Source organism: Anser cygnoides, chromosome 1, assembly GCF_040182565.1.
Source record: "Anser cygnoides isolate HZ-2024a breed goose chromosome 1, Taihu_goose_T2T_genome, whole genome shotgun sequence".
NCBI classification, from domain to species: domain Eukaryota; kingdom Metazoa; phylum Chordata; class Aves; order Anseriformes; family Anatidae; genus Anser; species Anser cygnoides.
The window spans coordinates 141,251,168-141,267,744 of NC_089873.1; the positions used below are offsets into that span (position 1 = coordinate 141,251,168).

The window sequence follows — 16,577 nt, forward strand, 5'->3', positions numbered from 1 at the left end:
AGCCCTGTCTGAGGAGCTTATGAGGCTGGGCAGGGGCCACGGCCACTCCAGCATTTCTGAAATAGGGCTAAAGGACTTTTGTTCATTCCTGATCACCCATGGTGCTAACTCCATGTGTATGCAAGTTGAGAACTGGTTAACCAAGGAAAAAATTTGACATTGAAAATTATTTTTTATTGTTTCTCTCCTTTTTCTGTGCAGGATAATATTTTTGTACATTCCCTTTACTAACAAAGCTACAGACTGCAGAAAACCAGGCCAATCCTCCCTTTTCCCCTTACACCAACAAAACTCATAGGCATTTCCATGTTCCAGGAGCTGGGAAACCCAGGAAACCCTGCTGGGTCTGCAGTAGCCACAGAGTAGACAGCAGGACTGGTTAAGTACTCTGCTTTAGCACAGGATTTGTGAGTACTAATATCAGTGCCAATATCAGGCCGTGTTCTGTGGTGTGGCATTAAATCCCAGCCTGAGGAGATGCTGCGAAGCCTCACGTCACGTCCAGTGGAGATAATCATAGAACCATAGAATCATTAAGGTTGGAAAAGCCCTCCAAGACCACCTGGTCCAACCATCCCCCTACCACCAATGTCACCACTAAACCATGTCCCTAAGCACCATCCAGCCTTTCCTTGAACACCCCCAGGGGCGGTGACTCCACCACCTCCCTGGGCAACCCGTCCCAGTGCCTGACTGCTCTTTCTGAGAAGAAATGTCTCCTCATTTCCAGCCTGAACCTCCCCTGGCACAACTTGAGGCCATTCCCTCTAGTCCTATCACTAGTTACCTGTGAGAAGAGGCCGACCCCCAGCTCCCCACACCTTCTTTTCAGGTAGGTGTAGAGAGCAGTAAGGTCTCCCCTGAGCCTTCTCTTCTCCAGACTAAACAACCCCAGTTCATTATTCCCACAGTATTTTGGGGGCCGTGTGCCTCAGCCCTGCCACGTGTCTTCAGGGAGAAATCGGGGCGTTACAGCGGGGAGCTGTGGGCTCAGTCACTGATGGCGATTGCCCGCTGTGCTCGGGGCCCGGGATGAATGCCGGCACAGCCCGGGCGAGCACTTCAGCGGAAATTTTTTTTCTCTCTCAACCCACACCTCCTCCGCCACCTCCCCGCCGTGTAATGGAAAGTCAAAGGCGGCAGATAACGTGGCATCCGCCGCCTTGCACCCAGGGCCGTGTGTGTCTGTGTGTGTGTGTGCTGGGGGGATCCGCTTCCCCGGGCAAGCGACAGCCCCGGGGCGAGGCGAGGCGAGGCGAGGCGGCGTGGCGGCGGGTCCCCCGGGGCCGTGTGGCCGCGGAAGCGCCGCTCTCGCTCCGAGTTCCCCCGTGGCGGGGGCGCCCGGGTCCTCCCCACCGCCACCAGCACCAGCGCCCCCGGTTCCTTCTCCGGCTCCCTGCCCGGCCTCCCGCTGCCCAGGGGCGCACAGAAGCGGCCCCGCCATGGCGAAGGGTTTCCCCCCCCCCCAGCGCCCCGGGCCGGCTCCGGCGGCGGGCCGGGGCGAGGCCCGCGGGAGGAGGGCTCGGCTCGCCGCCTGCCCACGTCCCCTCCCCGGCCGAGGAGGAGGAGGAGGAGGAGAAAGCGAGCGAGGGCCAAGCGGAGCAGTTGGGAGAGGGTTTGAAAGAGCCCTCCTCCCTCCCCCCGGAGGGGAAGAGGAAAGCGAGAGCCGTGGCGAGCGGCTGAGGATGATAACTTAGGGCGGCGGGGCGGGCGGCCGTGCCTCAGGGGGGGAGCTGCCCGCGCTGCCCCCGGTCTTTCTCGCCCCGTCCCGGCTCGGAGCGAGCCCGGAGGGAGGCAGAGATGTCCCAGGGCGCTGCAGGAGGCGAGGGAGCGCCCCAGGTGCGGCCGGAGGGGAAGGAGAGGCAGAGGAAGAGGAGGCGGCGGAGGAGGAAGGAGAGCAAGACGCGGCTGGTGCGCTCCAACTTGCTGCTGCTGCCCGAGGCCGAGGCGGAGAAGTCCAAGAGGACCTCGCTGGCCAGCAACCGCCTCAAGACCACCAAGTACACGGCCCTCTCCTTCCTGCCCAAGAACCTCTTCGAGCAGTTCCACCGCCTGGCCAACGTCTACTTCGTCTTCATCGCGCTGCTCAACTTCGCGCCGGCCGTCAACGCCTTCCAGCCGGAGCTGGCCCTGGCCCCCGTGCTCTTCATCCTGGCGGTCACGGCCATCAAGGACCTGTGGGAGGACTACAGCCGCTACCTCTCCGACAAGGAGATCAACCACATGGAGTGCCTGGTGTACAGCAGGTCAGGCTGGGCGCTAGGGATGGGGAGCGCCGTGACGGGGCTGCTGGGTGCATGGGACGTGGGCTAGGGGACGTGTGGACACATGGTAGCGAGCACATCTGCTCCTGAGGGGTTTCGTGTCCACGTCAAGTGTGAAGAAGCTCTCGGTTATCCTTGGAGTTGGCATCTCCCGTGTCTTTCCTCGGAGCTGCAGGTGTTCCTAAAGCCCGGTACCTTTGGATGAGAGCGGATTCACTCCGATCAGTGGGACTTCCACAGCACGTTATAGATTTATGAGTAAGCGACAGTTAAGTGTAGGTCTACGTCTAAGGGGTGTTTTATGTTTTAAAGGAGGGACCGTGCATCACAGTGACAGCAGCATCGCAAGCATTGCTTGATTCACAAGCCCTTGTGCAAATACTTCCCAGTGAGAGCGGTAGTTTCAGGCATTCATTTGGTTTAAGTACTGTGAGACATCACTGAAGTAATCTACTAATAAATCTTTGCTGTGCCAGGGGTAGAGGCCGAAGGCGTCTGCATTTGAGTTAAGAGTGTGAGGTTTCGTGGCAGGAATTGGTGAGCCTGACCTGTGTCCGCATTTCTGGAGAATGTGAGGCAGTCCCTTCACTGAACGTGTACTCCTAAGTGAATCGTCCCAAGTGTCATCATTCCCTGTGACTTTGCCATCTCCCAAAGCTTGTGGTTGGAGCACTATGTCATTTATCCCCTTCAGATATTTTGTTGCTGTTTTTAATGATCTGAGCTCCAGGTTTAGACCACGTCCTTGTTATCCATAAGTAAGACTGAAATGTCTTTTGCATTAACATTTATGTGCAAAAAATCCACCTTTAGAGAACTTTTGTTTTGTTTTCCTCTCCATGCTAGGTAGTCACCTCATAGCAGCTCAGGCTAAGATTTTTTTGGGGGATTGAGAGAAGAACATAGTTTCCAAGAGAGTAGGTTTCGTTTCTCATTCTGATGTGTAGATCTAACAGAATAGAAACACGTGCCAAGAAGCTTAAGCTCCGATTCCACAAGCTGTCTGGGAGGGGTCCTCTGGGCTGACGTAAGCATGAAGGCAGGGAGCAGCTCTCCTATTTCAAGAAAGGCGTGTGAAAAAAATAAAATGCTAAAAAGAACTCAGAATAGTCTGCAGTTTCAACATGCAGCAGGCTCAGTTTGTTATTTTACAAACTCATATCACACAAGAAATCTCACCCTGGGATATTCCCCTGCCCCTAGACATGCATGCCTGGGAACACAAATAAAATAGGCTTCTTTCTGTAAACTAAAATGAATATAACCCAGCCACATCACGTACATGGGCATTACTAACCCAGGGCACTGCCCAGTGCCTTGCGTGCTTGTAGCCACCCTTAACTCTGTGAACGCTTCTGGAGTTGAAGGAAATGAGTGGCAGGAGGGCTAGTAAGGGACTACGCTTGCACAAAAATAAAATAGTATTAATGTGGATGGCCCCTACCAAATAAAACCAGGTTAGAAATAAGCTGCCGTGTCTCCTAGGTTGAAAAGCAAAAAGTACCTGTTGCAGAAACTGTTCAAGATACTAATGAGTACCAGCACTGGAATGTTAATTCTGGAAAGTTTCTACCCCTGCAATTTTCCATATCCCTGTCTGCTGCTGAAAAGGTGGATGTGATGATGAGAAAAGGTGTACCTTTGGTCTTGGTATCGCTTGTACCATTTTGGGTGTCACAGCTAAGTGCGTTGCCCTTTGTAGTGCTTATACTGTGCCAGAGTAAAATTGAGAGTTATTCCTTTTGCTGCAGAAGTTGGATTACTTTTGAGTGGCACTTGTATGGATTAATTTGGGAATAGTTTGAGTAGTCTCTGCGTTTGCAAGGAAGGTGCATTTGGGCCTAATCCCTGCAGGGCAATGACTGTGGAAGCTGAGGAACTCTGACAGCTGTTCAAATAGAGTTTCTGGCTAGGAGCAGGGATGGGTGATGCTTCCTTACAGCTGTCTGCAGAAACCTAGTTCCTGATAGCAGTTTGACTATTTCCACCCTTAGGCAGTCCTTCGGAAAAGCTCCACTCCTGCAATTGAAAAGGAAAAACAAAACAGGTAGCTAAAATGATTTTTTATATGGCTTTATCTACATACTTCTTCTTTTTCTATCCTTAATTTCAACATCACAAAATCACTTTTTTAAATGTCCTCCAGCCCCAGTGGGTGAGATGGGACGAGAACTTGCTGGTTTTGCAGATACAGACAAAGATTCTCGGTAACGTGCATGACTTCTGGAGCTGAAGCGGGAAGCAGGAACCAAGGTTGAGCGGTATCAAGGTATCAAGGTCATGGAAGTCGCTGGGCGTGAGTTCAGAAAAGCAGTTTTCTCCAAAAGGTGTCGTGCTAGGAGAAGCACAAGGAATTGGATGTGACTTTTACTCTGTTTCCTCAGACTCTGTTTCTGGAAAAATGCTGAAGTGTAGGTGTCACGTAAAGAAGCAATAAGTGACAGCTTTTCTCTCCACATCCGTTTCGTGCTGATCACTTTATCAGTTCTTCTACCTTTTGACCAAGCCAGACTGACTGTCTCTTCCTTGTGGTGACAGTGGAGCCAACTTTGATGCCGATGCTGCCCTCAGTACAGTTGCTTCCATAGGTAGGGCAGGTGGATGGACACAGCTGCAGTCCCGTGCAGCTACCAGGGAGCAGAGACCCTTCTCTTGCTGGCCGTAGATCTGTAAGACGGGATGTGTGTGAGTGCCAGGTTGGTCCTCCGCGCTGTCATGGGCCCCCCATTCCAGCCACCCACCCACCCCGCTGAAAGAACCACTACAAACACCAGCAGCAGCGCTCAAACACAGGCAACAGCAAGTGACAAGCTGCAATCAGCTTGAGACAGGACCTTTTGCAGAGAAAAGCCCTCTGTCTTAGGTAATGTTTAGCAGCTAAGTGAAGTTTCGTGTCAGATCGCATATGTTCTGCCATGCGTCCTCTATGCCGGCTCGCTAGGAAGAGGCTCCAGCAGCGCGAGGGCAGCGCCCACGGCCAGGTTCCCCGGCACAGCCTACACGGCCTGGTGGTGTCAGTAATCTGAACCCGGGGCTTGAAATGCTGCTCTCCTGCTGTGCTGGCTGCTTAACAGCTGGTGTGCAGGCGAGGCCTCCTTCCTCCCGCCGTCCCAGCGGCGTGGACTCAGATGACCCGTTCGCATACAACCGCTGCCGAATCAATGAGTCAGTGGCTCAGAGCTGGCAAGACTTATCAGACGATAGAACAGAAAAGGATGATGCAACCTCAAGTAAAAAGCTAGGAGATGCAGCTTGCTTTCGGAGGAGGAGACAGCTTTCGTGTAGAAATTCTGGATGTTTTGGAGAGTCCCTCAAAAGCTATTGCTTTCTAGAGTCGGCGGGTGGACAGGGAAAAGACCCAGTTCTTCAAATAAATCGAAAGAAGCTGTTGATTTTGAATTGGCAGCATATGTCGTGGAATGAAACGCTGGAGAACTGCACGCTTGTGTTGCTGCTTGATGGATTTTGCGGGTGCGCCTGTAAGAGCGTGCACGTTTGATAGGCAAAGAGGGAAGGTTTCTTAGCCAAGAGGAGTCAATAGGGCCTCTCCCTGGAAGCCTTTCAAGGCACCTGTCCTGTTTAGACGACAGAGGACACTAGGCACTCTTTAGGAGGACATTTGCACAGGTCACCTAGAATTTAGGTTCAGTGCAGGTGCTCGTTAGAAAGGCTGGATCCCAGAAGAGCACACAAACTCTTGCTTAGTTGGTTTGGAGGGAAGTTACAAAGGCATTAGAGCACAGACCAGAATATTGTTTTGCGTGCATAACCTTTGCAATTCGGTGATCACCTTAGTCTCATCTCTTTGTTCCTCTTCCTCATTTCCATGACCCAGGGATGGATGTTGATGACTGGAGATCACAAATTTGCAACCTCGCGGTGAAATCTTGTTTGGTTTGTTACTTTTCTGGGTTATTATCTTGGGCCTGGAGGACGAAAGCATGTTTTTTTCTTTGCAGTTACATGTAAATGTTTGCTCCAGATAGTTCCGGGATGCACACATTACTGCTGCTCTTAAATATTTGGTAGAACTAAATTTGTCATTGGATGCAAAGTGTTAAAACTCTTCTAAGCAGGGGCTTTGTTTTTGGTGTGCTGTTACAAAGTATGGTATATATTTGCATGGTATGTGAATAGGAGATGAATAGTGATAACTACAATCACAACAAATAATGGCACTCATCCAGCAGGGAATTACATTTTGTTACTGACTAAGTGCTGTGTTGGTGAAATAATCTCTTCTAACGTTTTTCTGGGAGCCTTATGTTTAAAACCGAAGGGCTTTGCTTTTTAAATCTACTCTCTAATTCTTGCTGTGTCCATTGAAGAGTATTGTGAAAGACTGTAATGGTGTCTGCATACTGATCAGAGAGTGATAACCGCTTCTTCTGTCAACCTGTGACTTAGAAAATCCATGACAAATTGGAATTTATGACCTGGCATTTGTCTCCCCCGAGGTGTGGAAAATGTTTAATGGGGCACTGAGGCAGCTATCAAAGCAAGCTGGTTTACATTAAATGTTAATTTCCTTCTGCAGAACTCAAGAGGAGGAGAAAAGAGGGCTTGATGTGGGCAACTTGTTTCACACAATTTCCAAAATTTGCTTCCTTCTTCTTCCCCTCTGTCAGCCCGCCAGTGAAAGCAATTCCAGCCCGAGAGAAAAAAGACAGAGCCGTGTCACCGAATCCTCACAAGGGCACTGCTGTTGCCACTCATGGCCTCTGAAGTAACCACACGAGGACTCGATGTGCAGCCGCTCCAGTTCTTGGGTCTCACACATTTTCCTGGCAACGCCAGCCTCTGGGGAGGTGGGTTGTGATCATCTCCCACACTACCCGAATAGACCAGAGTAGCTTCTGGTCCCGGGTACTGCAGGCAGGGTATGACATTTCTCACCAGAAGAAATACACTTGTCTCATCCCTTCCAGAAAGCAAATGTCACTAGATGTGATTCAGAAGGAAACTACCTGGGATTACTCAGTTTCCTCTGTGAGTGAGCTTCATGCACAGGAAGCTGAAAGCAGAAAGTAGTGGTCTGAATCTGTGTCAGAGAAGCCAGTGTTCCCTCCTCCAGTTTTGGAGAGGTGCTGCTCTGTTCATGTTACTGTGTCTTTGTCCTCAGTTTGGTCCAGGCTGGCAGTGAGTAAGCTCCCTGAGAGATGTAGTAGAGGCTTTTCTGTCAGACTAATGGAGTACTTTCATTCTGCAGTGGAGTTTCTTACATTAGCAAGGGAAGCCTGTGCCAGTTTGCCAAGATGCAGCCAGCCGTGATGCACAGGAGAACCCCTGTGTCCATCTCACTCTATGCGTGCGGTTTATTTGCCGTTCAGCGGAGGGCACATTTTCCAGATGCCTGAGTTTCACTACTTGAAAAGGCAAATGCTTGCTTCTTATTGGTAAGCTCTTTAGTTTGCATAGGATGTCATGAGAGCAGTTGCAGGCTGTTTCGCACGCTTCTGGCTAACTGCCAGAGAAGACACTGCTAATCTCGACTGAAAGACCCAGCGATACCTCCAGATTAATTTGTGCGGATACGTGCTGCGCTCTGTAGGCACTCTATAGCTCATGTGAAGCAGGCTGCAGCCCACACGTACAGGTGGCCACCTTGTGTGCAGATCTGCTTGCTCTCACGTGTCGTGTCATCTTGAGATCGTGCCTACTGCTAGAGGTGGCTGGCAGAAGATTCTGTCAAAGTGTATTTCCAAAGAGACTGTACGAGGCAAAAGAATACCCTGTATTGTTTGGCTCTGCCAGAAACCGTGATTCCAGATCCCACCTTGCATGTGTCACCTGGTCAGCAGAACGGACGATGTGTATGTTGGTACTGTGACCACCATGCCACAGGTCAATTGGACTGCTCATGAGCTAGCATGGCGCAGTTTAGCCAGGGCACTCTTTCCCCCAGCAGAGCACTCCTCCAGATGAGAGCAGCCCTCATACTGTGCCTGGGAGGCCTTAGTTGTACTGTGGTGAAGGGTCTGGAGGGGAAGACGTATGAGGAGCAGCTGAGGCCCTTTGGTTTGTTCAGCCCAGAGCAGAGCAGGCTGAGGGGAGGCCTCATGGCGGCCTGCAGCTCCCTCACGAGGGGAGCGGAGGGGCAGGCGCTGAGCTCTGCTCTCTGGGGACAGCGACAGGACCCGAGGGAACGGCATGGGGCTGGGACAGGGGAGGGTCAGGCTGGGGGTTAGGGAAAGGTTCTGCACCCAGAGGGTGGTCGGGCACTGGGACAGGCTCCCCACGGCAGTGGTCACAGCACTGAGCCTGCCAGAGTTCCAGAAGCATTTGGACACCGCTCAGACACATGGTCTGATTTTGGGTGGTGCTGTGTGGAGCAAGGAGTTGGGCTCAGTGACCCTTGTGGGTCCCTTCCAGCTCGGGATATTCTGTGATTCTGTGATTCTACCATGGGAGCGTCAGGGGACTGACTGACGTTGGCTGATAGGGAAGATGAAAAGAGAAGAAGGACGAGGCCCCCTGCCACTGGGCGGCCCCGTCCAGGCTTGCACAGCCCTGTCAGGTGGATGGGCAGGCTGCCGGCCTTGACACAGCAGCAGGTGCCATCTGGGTGCCATGCCTCATAGCCCAGCACTCTGCTCACTTGCAGCGTCATTGCTCTGCCCGAGAGCAGCCTGGCAGGTGCCCTTTCCTCTCCCCCCGCCACGCTCCTTTTGGTGGAGCTGTCGTGTATATGCAGAGTGACGGCACTGCAGCTGGCCGGCCAAACGCACGGCCTCGGGGTTGTGCCCAGTTTTCAGGCTTTACACTGTGCAGGTGCGGTTTTAGGAACCACATACATTGAGAGCAATAAAGCCCACGAAAAGCAGAACACTTTGTTTCACTTCACATAGCTGCAGAGGCGAACCCGTTTCCACAGCTTACCCTCGGCCTCGGCAATTGTGCTTGGGAGCTGGCACCGGCACAACTATGCTCGCGGCCGGTCGTGCCTCTACGCAGAAGAGATCCGCAGCAGAAACACGAGGTGAGCCCTGCTGCTAGCCTGCAGTACGCCCTGCCTGACCCTGGCCCTCAGGGACACGGGGAGGGGAAGGACAGCAGCCAGAGTCCACGCACCGGGCGAGGGAGAGAGCATTTCAGTGAGTGGCATGGTTGCAAAGCGAGGAGCCAACCTGGAGCTAAAAGACACTGACCTCTTACTGGTACTTCGTATAGATCCAGGCAGTCGCTTCCTCTGGCGTATGTCAAGCACAGATACTGACCCACACCCAAAAGGCAGCCGCAACACAGAGGTGTGAAAGACACGGCTTGTAGCTCTTCCTGAGGTACTGCTTGTGGTGTCGTGGAGGAGAGAGGAGGCAGAAAGAGCGTGAGAGTGACATCCTGTACCGGGAGCTTGAGTAGGCTTAATAAGGAGCTCAGCCAAGGCTGCATACAGACACAACATACATCTTTGAACTGAAAGATTTGATAAAGCAAGCCTCAGATTTAGTTAGAGGAAGAGGACCTGCACATTTCTGAATGAGCTGGTTTAATCTTTGCTGCATGTCCAGGAAGTGGGAATGAGGGGGTTTCAAACTAAGAGTTTTCAGAGCGTGCAGGATGTCAGCTGAGAGGAACAACTTGCTCTCTTTCACCGTTTCTAGGATACAGCTACACAGCAAACTGCGAGCTACCCGGCGAGTGGTGTGTTCTGCCCTGGGGACTGCAGAGGCTTACGAGCTGGCACACTGTCTAGTTCTGTGCTTCAACAGGGGCAATGTTTTATTCTCTCCAGAGTATTAAAGGTGAAAATCTCAGCTGTGGTCAGCCTACGTCCTTAAAGCCATGGTGTATGGTCAGAGGACAGTCTTGCACAAGCAAGGCGTGCATTTTCTTCACTCAAAGGGTGGTGAGGCACTGGCACAGGTTGCCCAGAGAAGCTGTGGATGCCCCATCCCTGAGGGTGTTCAAGGCCAGGCTGGATGGGGACCTGGCAAACCTGATCTAGTGGGTGGCATCCCTGCCCATGGCAGGGGGGTGGAACTGGATGATCTTTAAGGTCCCTTCCAACCCAAGCCATTCTATGATTCCATGATTTTAGGGGTAGAAAACATCTGCCATCTCTATTTTATTACAATTTTGTTCATTTCTGACCACAGTTTCTCTGGAGTGGTGTGGCAAGTAGGCCAGTCTCTCCCATGCAGAAGCCAACATTTGCATCATGCCCAGTTATTTTATAAGCCCAGACTCTGTTGGAGATTTGTTATAATAGGCATGGAGGTCACTTGTTTTGTTTTTATGTTCTGGTTGTCTGGAAATACTGACCTACTTCAAGGAAGAGTTTAAACGTTTGACTGACAGCTGCACTCCAGTTTTGATATGTCTCTGCTGCCATTATATTAACCAGAAAGTGTAAATGCTATTGCAGAATATTTGGTATTTCTGTAGTTTTGATGCTGGCTTTGGTTGTGTTTTTTAGAAGAGACAGTCCATCACTAAGTAACAGCATTTGTAACCACAGTTCTTTATCTTTGTACATTGCCTTGTGCTTGCTAGACTTCTCCTGGGCCATGCAGCCATATACCTACATGCTTGCCCTCCGTGCATTCACCTTTCTGCTTCCCCTTGGCAGGTTCCCGTGAGTAACAACCTGAATGTGCCTATTTTGGCTATGTTAGCTGATTTTGTTCGTTCACCAACAAGTTGTTGGACAAGTTGTGAAATCTCCCGAAATACTGAGGCCAACGTGCAAAGTGCTGAACAGTAGGCACCTAAATGCAGCAGTGAGCACGCTCAGGATCTCTCAAAGTGCAGACACCGAGTAAGGTAACTCAGAGGAGATGCCAGTGGACAAATTTCAGCAGACAGATTTAGCAGCCAAACCCTTAAAAATGCAGGAGATTCAATAAATGCATTAGAAAGAGATACCTGTTTGGGGCAAAAGTAAATTATAAGAAATCAGATATAATACCCTTAAATCTGATGTTGCAAGTGTAGAACTTTTTTTTTTTTTGGGGGGGGGGGGCACCGCATTTATATTTGGGGGTTTAGATGCTTTCTGTATTTTCTTTTTCTTCCCTTTTCAAATTCCTGTATTCCCATTGTCAGCTTCCCCTTGCTGTACTTCCCCCTTTGTTGTACACCTGCAAAGCAGTGAAGCAGAAGTGTGGTCTTACACAGCTTACTGAACAAATAGATTTATTGTTTTTATTGAGAGCATTTGGATCTTCCCTATTTGGCTGTCCTATGTTCAGATTTTATCAGAAGTGCTTGGAATCCCTGTCCTCCTGATAGACAGGTTGATTCCTGTCTTACCTCTTCTGCATATGCCCGTAGTTGGCTTCCACTGATTGTAGCTGTCAGGAAATCTTCTCACGTGCTAATTAGGCGCTCTCTGACCTGGCACGGGCATTTCCTGAAGCAGTCTGTCAGGTTCTTGCTGGGAAAGAGGAGAGGTTTATTTCAGCTTAGAGTTAGGTATCCTGAGGTTTATTTCAGCTTAGAGTTAGGTGTCCCATCTGACCAAGTCATCTAAACTTGTGCCGCAACCAGCGGAGAGCATTAAGCACTTCAGGGCAGAGTGAGGAAGTCCTTCCAGCTTGTTGGAGACACTTACCTTAGGAGAGTTTGAATCAGGAGGTCCGGACCTCTCTCTGGTGATGACACAGGTGAAGCCTGACTAGATGGCCTGCTAAATTTGGACAAGGTAAATCCCGTTAGTAAACTAAGAGAGAATAGATTTTAATTCCTGTCAATACTCCATACGATTTGGGGGCTGTAGAAGAAAAGCCTGTCCTGCTGCTTATATTTCATAATTCATTTAAGACTTCCGTACTGAGAGTTGTAGACACGAGTATGTTCACCTGTCAGGTGAAGGCAATAACTCAGGATCTACTCTTTATCTCCTGACGCATTTTGCCTTCAGCATTAACCGTTAACATGTTGTTCATACTTGAGAATTGTGTTTGTGTAGTTTATCTCAATGCTGAGAAACAATGTAAGAGATGAGTCACGACCAATAAATAATTTTCCCATTTGAATAACTGAAGGCATTTGCATTTCTGAGGAGTTTTTCAGGCAGCCCACGTAACATGAGGAATCTTGGTATTTTGGGATGCTATTTGCTCTTTTAACCTCAGATGAACCTTTTGGGGAGGAGTGTTGAAACAGAAGGTGGGAGGTTCCTGCTTATGCTTTCTGCTGTTTGTCTGGATGTGCCTAAATGCAAAGTCAACTAAAACGTCTTTGCAAGCTGATTCTCTTAAAAATGCAGAGGATGTGTATTTGACGTACATATGGCTGTTACAAGAGGCATCACTGTCAGGTATCTTGCAAATACCACATATGGCTGTTATTTGGCTTATGCTTGATGTCTGGTAGGATCAGCTGTTAAAACCTGCTAGGGATAATGCTGAGTGGTGAGGGACAGAATCAGGGGGCTCAATGGCGAAAGTTCCCTGCTAATTCTGAGTATCACTGACTTACCCTTGGTTGTCAGTTTCTGTGCTGCAATTGCAGTGCCTGTCCCGAAGCACATGCAGACACACCATATAGCCATACAAAAGGTGCAGCACCATAAGAAGTCGTGCCACTGTTTGCTATATTGAAAGTCCTAAGTTCTGTTCACTTGATTGCAGTATTTGACATCTGCTCTTCCCGTTCATTCAGGCTTAAATGTACTGTCTCCTATCAGGTTTTTCTTACATATGTCCCTCATTCATTTCCAGTGCAGTTTCATCCCCCTCTCTGCTTTTGGTGACAGCATCAGGGTTATGTGTGGGAGCTCCTATTTCTGTCAAACCCTGTGGGAACTTTCCAAAATGCATGTTCATCAGAAATCTGCGCCAGGGCTGAGCTGACTCTCAGTCTAGTGGTGCTGCTGTCTAATTTGCTGCACCCGTTTTCCAGGAGCCCAATTTAAAGTCTGTAACAGCACTTGCCATGGACTGAACAATCCATGATACTCCCTTAATTTGAGGACTGACAAAATAGACTCCATTTTTTAAGTCCTACCGCACTGTGTAATAAGTTTGATGTATTAACAGCAAAATAGCTGCCGGAAAAATATGTGTGTACCTGTAAGGCCATCTGCCAAAGAGCGTTGCAGTGTAGGATCTTCAGCCTGACGGGGTGTCACTATGCATAGAGCTCACAAACCTAGCGCTGAAAGGTAGCCAGGATGAAAAGTCAACAACCAGTGGGTTTTGTGTATTTTTCAAGTGTCCAGTCATTGATTTGGTTTTTATTTTTCTCCAGTTAATAAGCCAAGTAGAAGCTATCAGTTATTTTCACGCTATCAGTTATTTTAAAAAACTGGCTAAGAATCTGTCTGATCACTACCAGTCTCACTGAAGATAAAACTCGTGAAAAAACTTAAGTCCAAAAAGGTTATTCCTTTTCATACATAAGTGTGGAAGATAAGAGTGAATAATCCATCATGATAAAGACAGCAATAGTGTCTCCTAAGCTCATGCAGCATCTCTACCTTTTAAAGCTTATGTTCAGCATTTCAGTGTAAGATTTCTCTCAAATTCCCCATGGTTATTCTAAATTCAATCCTCCTTGGAATGCAGGGAGCAAAAGAGAAGGAGGAGAGTTTCTGAGTTTATTTTCAGTGGCATTTGGTTTGGCTTGGAGGATTTTTATAATGCTTATTTTGTCATGGCATATTAATCCATGTCCTTCCTCTGCTGCTCCTAAGTTGGAAACTTTCCATTTTACATCTGGCAGGCTTGTCCCCAGTTGTTTAACCTTTATGCTTTATCACTGGCAGTAGCTGTTCTGTGCAGCCAATCCAGCCTTTTAGTCATAATAACATTCCCTTAAGCTGTCCTATCTAGCAGCTTCTGGGAAATATTTTTGTTTTGTTTTGTTTTTATTTTTTTATTATTTTTTTTACCCACTGTCCACTTTTACAGAAAGTATGCCTGCGTAGGTAGTGCTGCACCCTGCCTAAAAGTCTTAAGAAAAAATGCGATCTGTATTCTTTATTTTTCACCCCTAAAGGAAGGTTTAGATCTACAACCCCATCTACACAAGTGGCTAAAGCCAACGGTGAATTGTCCAGGTAGTCGAGCAGTATTCAGACTAAATTCAGATCCTACTGCTGGTCATTTGAGAGCAGTGTTCTTACTCTCCAGTTACTAGATACACAACCAGATGTCCAGCACTTCTGTGAGATGTCTCCTCCTATGCGTCTTGCTCTTTTCTGACCTGTTTTTGTTAACTGACCAGTTCCAGCTCGATGCCACAGCAATTGGTTTCCTTGAGGTCGCACACAGTGTGGAAATTCCACCAGCACGAGGCAGGGTCCCCAGTCAGTGTTCCCTCTAACTTCTCTTCAGGTGCCACACACCAGTACGTATTTAATGGGAACTCTAAGGTATACAATTCACAGTGGGAAAATATGAGCCAGGTATTTAGAAAACTTAATCTGTTCATCTTTTTGCCCATGTACAAATCAAATAATATGCAAAGCTCAGAAAAAAAGAGGTTTTGTTTTGTTTTCAGGTTGATTTCCTAGGCAACTGCTTACCTGAGTGCCAGGCCTTAAAACTCACAGCTATAAAAGGCGTGTAAAAGTGTGTAAGAATGAAGCAGGGCTGTCCCAGCAGGTATGTCCAAATATCTCCAGAGCACTGTGCAGAGGTGGGTGCTCCTTGCTCTGGAAGCAAGGTGGGCCACTGCTGCTGTGCTGCCTCTTAGCAGCGCTTATCTGCTCGAGCACAGCAAGTTCACGACACAGTTTTCTGTTTGGGGATGGGGCATAGCTGGTAGGCTATAGGGCCCTGCACCCTGCTCCATTTTGTACACTTTGCAAGTGTACAAAATACTTAGACTGAAACAAGCCCATGCTCAATTGCAATAAATGCAGGTACAAACTGCATAGCTTTATTTTCAGGGGTCATTTCAGTGTAAGTGTGACCAAGTGGCTGGTAAACCCTGATTCCTGTTACTGGCAGTTAACACAGCACTGTTTCCTGAGTGATTTTGGCTGAGGAAATAATTTATTAATTTGTAAAAAATAGAATCCTGGTGAAACGTTGTTGTTGCTGGTTTTTTGAAAAACATGTCTATAATGACATAGATGTGATTTACCACATCAGCACAGATAAGATTAGCAGAAGATTCACGATCCACAGTTGAAAAGCAAACTAAACAAGCCGGATTTAAGCTTAAGAGATTCAGCAGATGTTAACAAGTACAATTATTTCTGCCACCTGAATCCATTTTTACGGAGAACTTCAATGAACTCAAAAAGCTGCTTTTGAATGCTTATGAAGGAAGCACAACAAGATTTCCAGAGCTTCAAGAAAATAACCTGTGCTGCAGCAGCTTAGGCAGCTCATGTTCCAGAGTAATGTTTACCCTGCTTGAAGTCAGCAGGAGAACTCTCTTTGAGCCATGATTTTTCCCCTGGCTTTCTAAAATAAGATCATTATGGCAAGTCAGACACAGCAGAATCCGAATTTTACAAGAACATTTAAATCCAATTTTCCAAAAAAAGGCTAAGTGCTAACAGAAAGCAAGTGTAAATAAAAACTGCTAATGACCGTAAGCGGTTATTAAAATATTTTTAAATAGTCATAAATAATTTTTGTAGAATTATGTAGTATAATATTATAAATACTAAATAATACTGAATTGTTTTTAAAATACTTTTCAGACCCAAACTTGTGGTTTTAATGTTCCTAGCAAAAGTTGGGCTGTAAGCGTCTAGCAGTAGGATGGGGAGGGATCTTCTGGAAGGGAACAGGAAGAAAATTCAGTTAACTAGCAAAGAGGCAGGCCGTGTTATTGCTTTAGAGGCCTGAAAAGTGAAAATTAAAATACCTCCAAAAAGCTCCACTATCTTCTCACGTGGCACATACCTCCTCACAGTGAAGAGGCCTGCCTACTGCTGGATCTGATGTCCACAGTGTGAGGTACTGGGACTCCCTGCTTAAACTTCTCTGACTTTCGTACTCGATGTCTGCCCCTGTCTGTCCCTGTAGCGAGCTCTATCCATGGCAGTTGGTGTGGAGAACTCAGGACGTTTACGCCGCCATTTATGGATCTCATTTATGAGGCGTGTGTTGGCACTGAAGCAGGCCGCTGTGTGTCTGTGGGCAGAGCACAGCGTTATCCACATCTCTCAGAGCCACTCAGCAGGGCTTGCTAGTCTGTTTGAGGCACGTGGTGCTCCCAGATGAGAATATAGGACTTTCATCCGGATGGCTCTGCGGGACTTGGTTCAGGCATCTCCAAGTTCAGTTTCAGGGTTGTTTTGCACCTTAGAGGTCTCTGCGAACCTGGTTTACATACATGTTCTAATCAAGAAAAAAGAGTGAGATTAAATTGTCCACAGTTGTAGGTAGCACCATAACATTCAGTCTT

The 16,577-nt window shown here is 48.3% G+C and overlaps 1 protein-coding gene across 1 annotated transcript in view; it reads left to right on the forward strand.

Annotated features, from left to right (window-relative positions):
* The first annotated feature begins 1,523 nt into the window (after positions 1–1,523).
* Positions 1,524–16,577, forward strand: part of ATP10A (ATPase phospholipid transporting 10A (putative)) — a 113,434-nt gene continuing 98,380 nt past the window's right edge. The window contains exon 1 of the mRNA XM_013180709.3: positions 1,524–2,246. Within this exon, the coding sequence (XP_013036163.1) occupies positions 1,801–2,246 (446 nt within the window). The 5' untranslated portion in view covers positions 1,524–1,800. The remainder of the gene's footprint in view (positions 2,247–16,577) is intronic.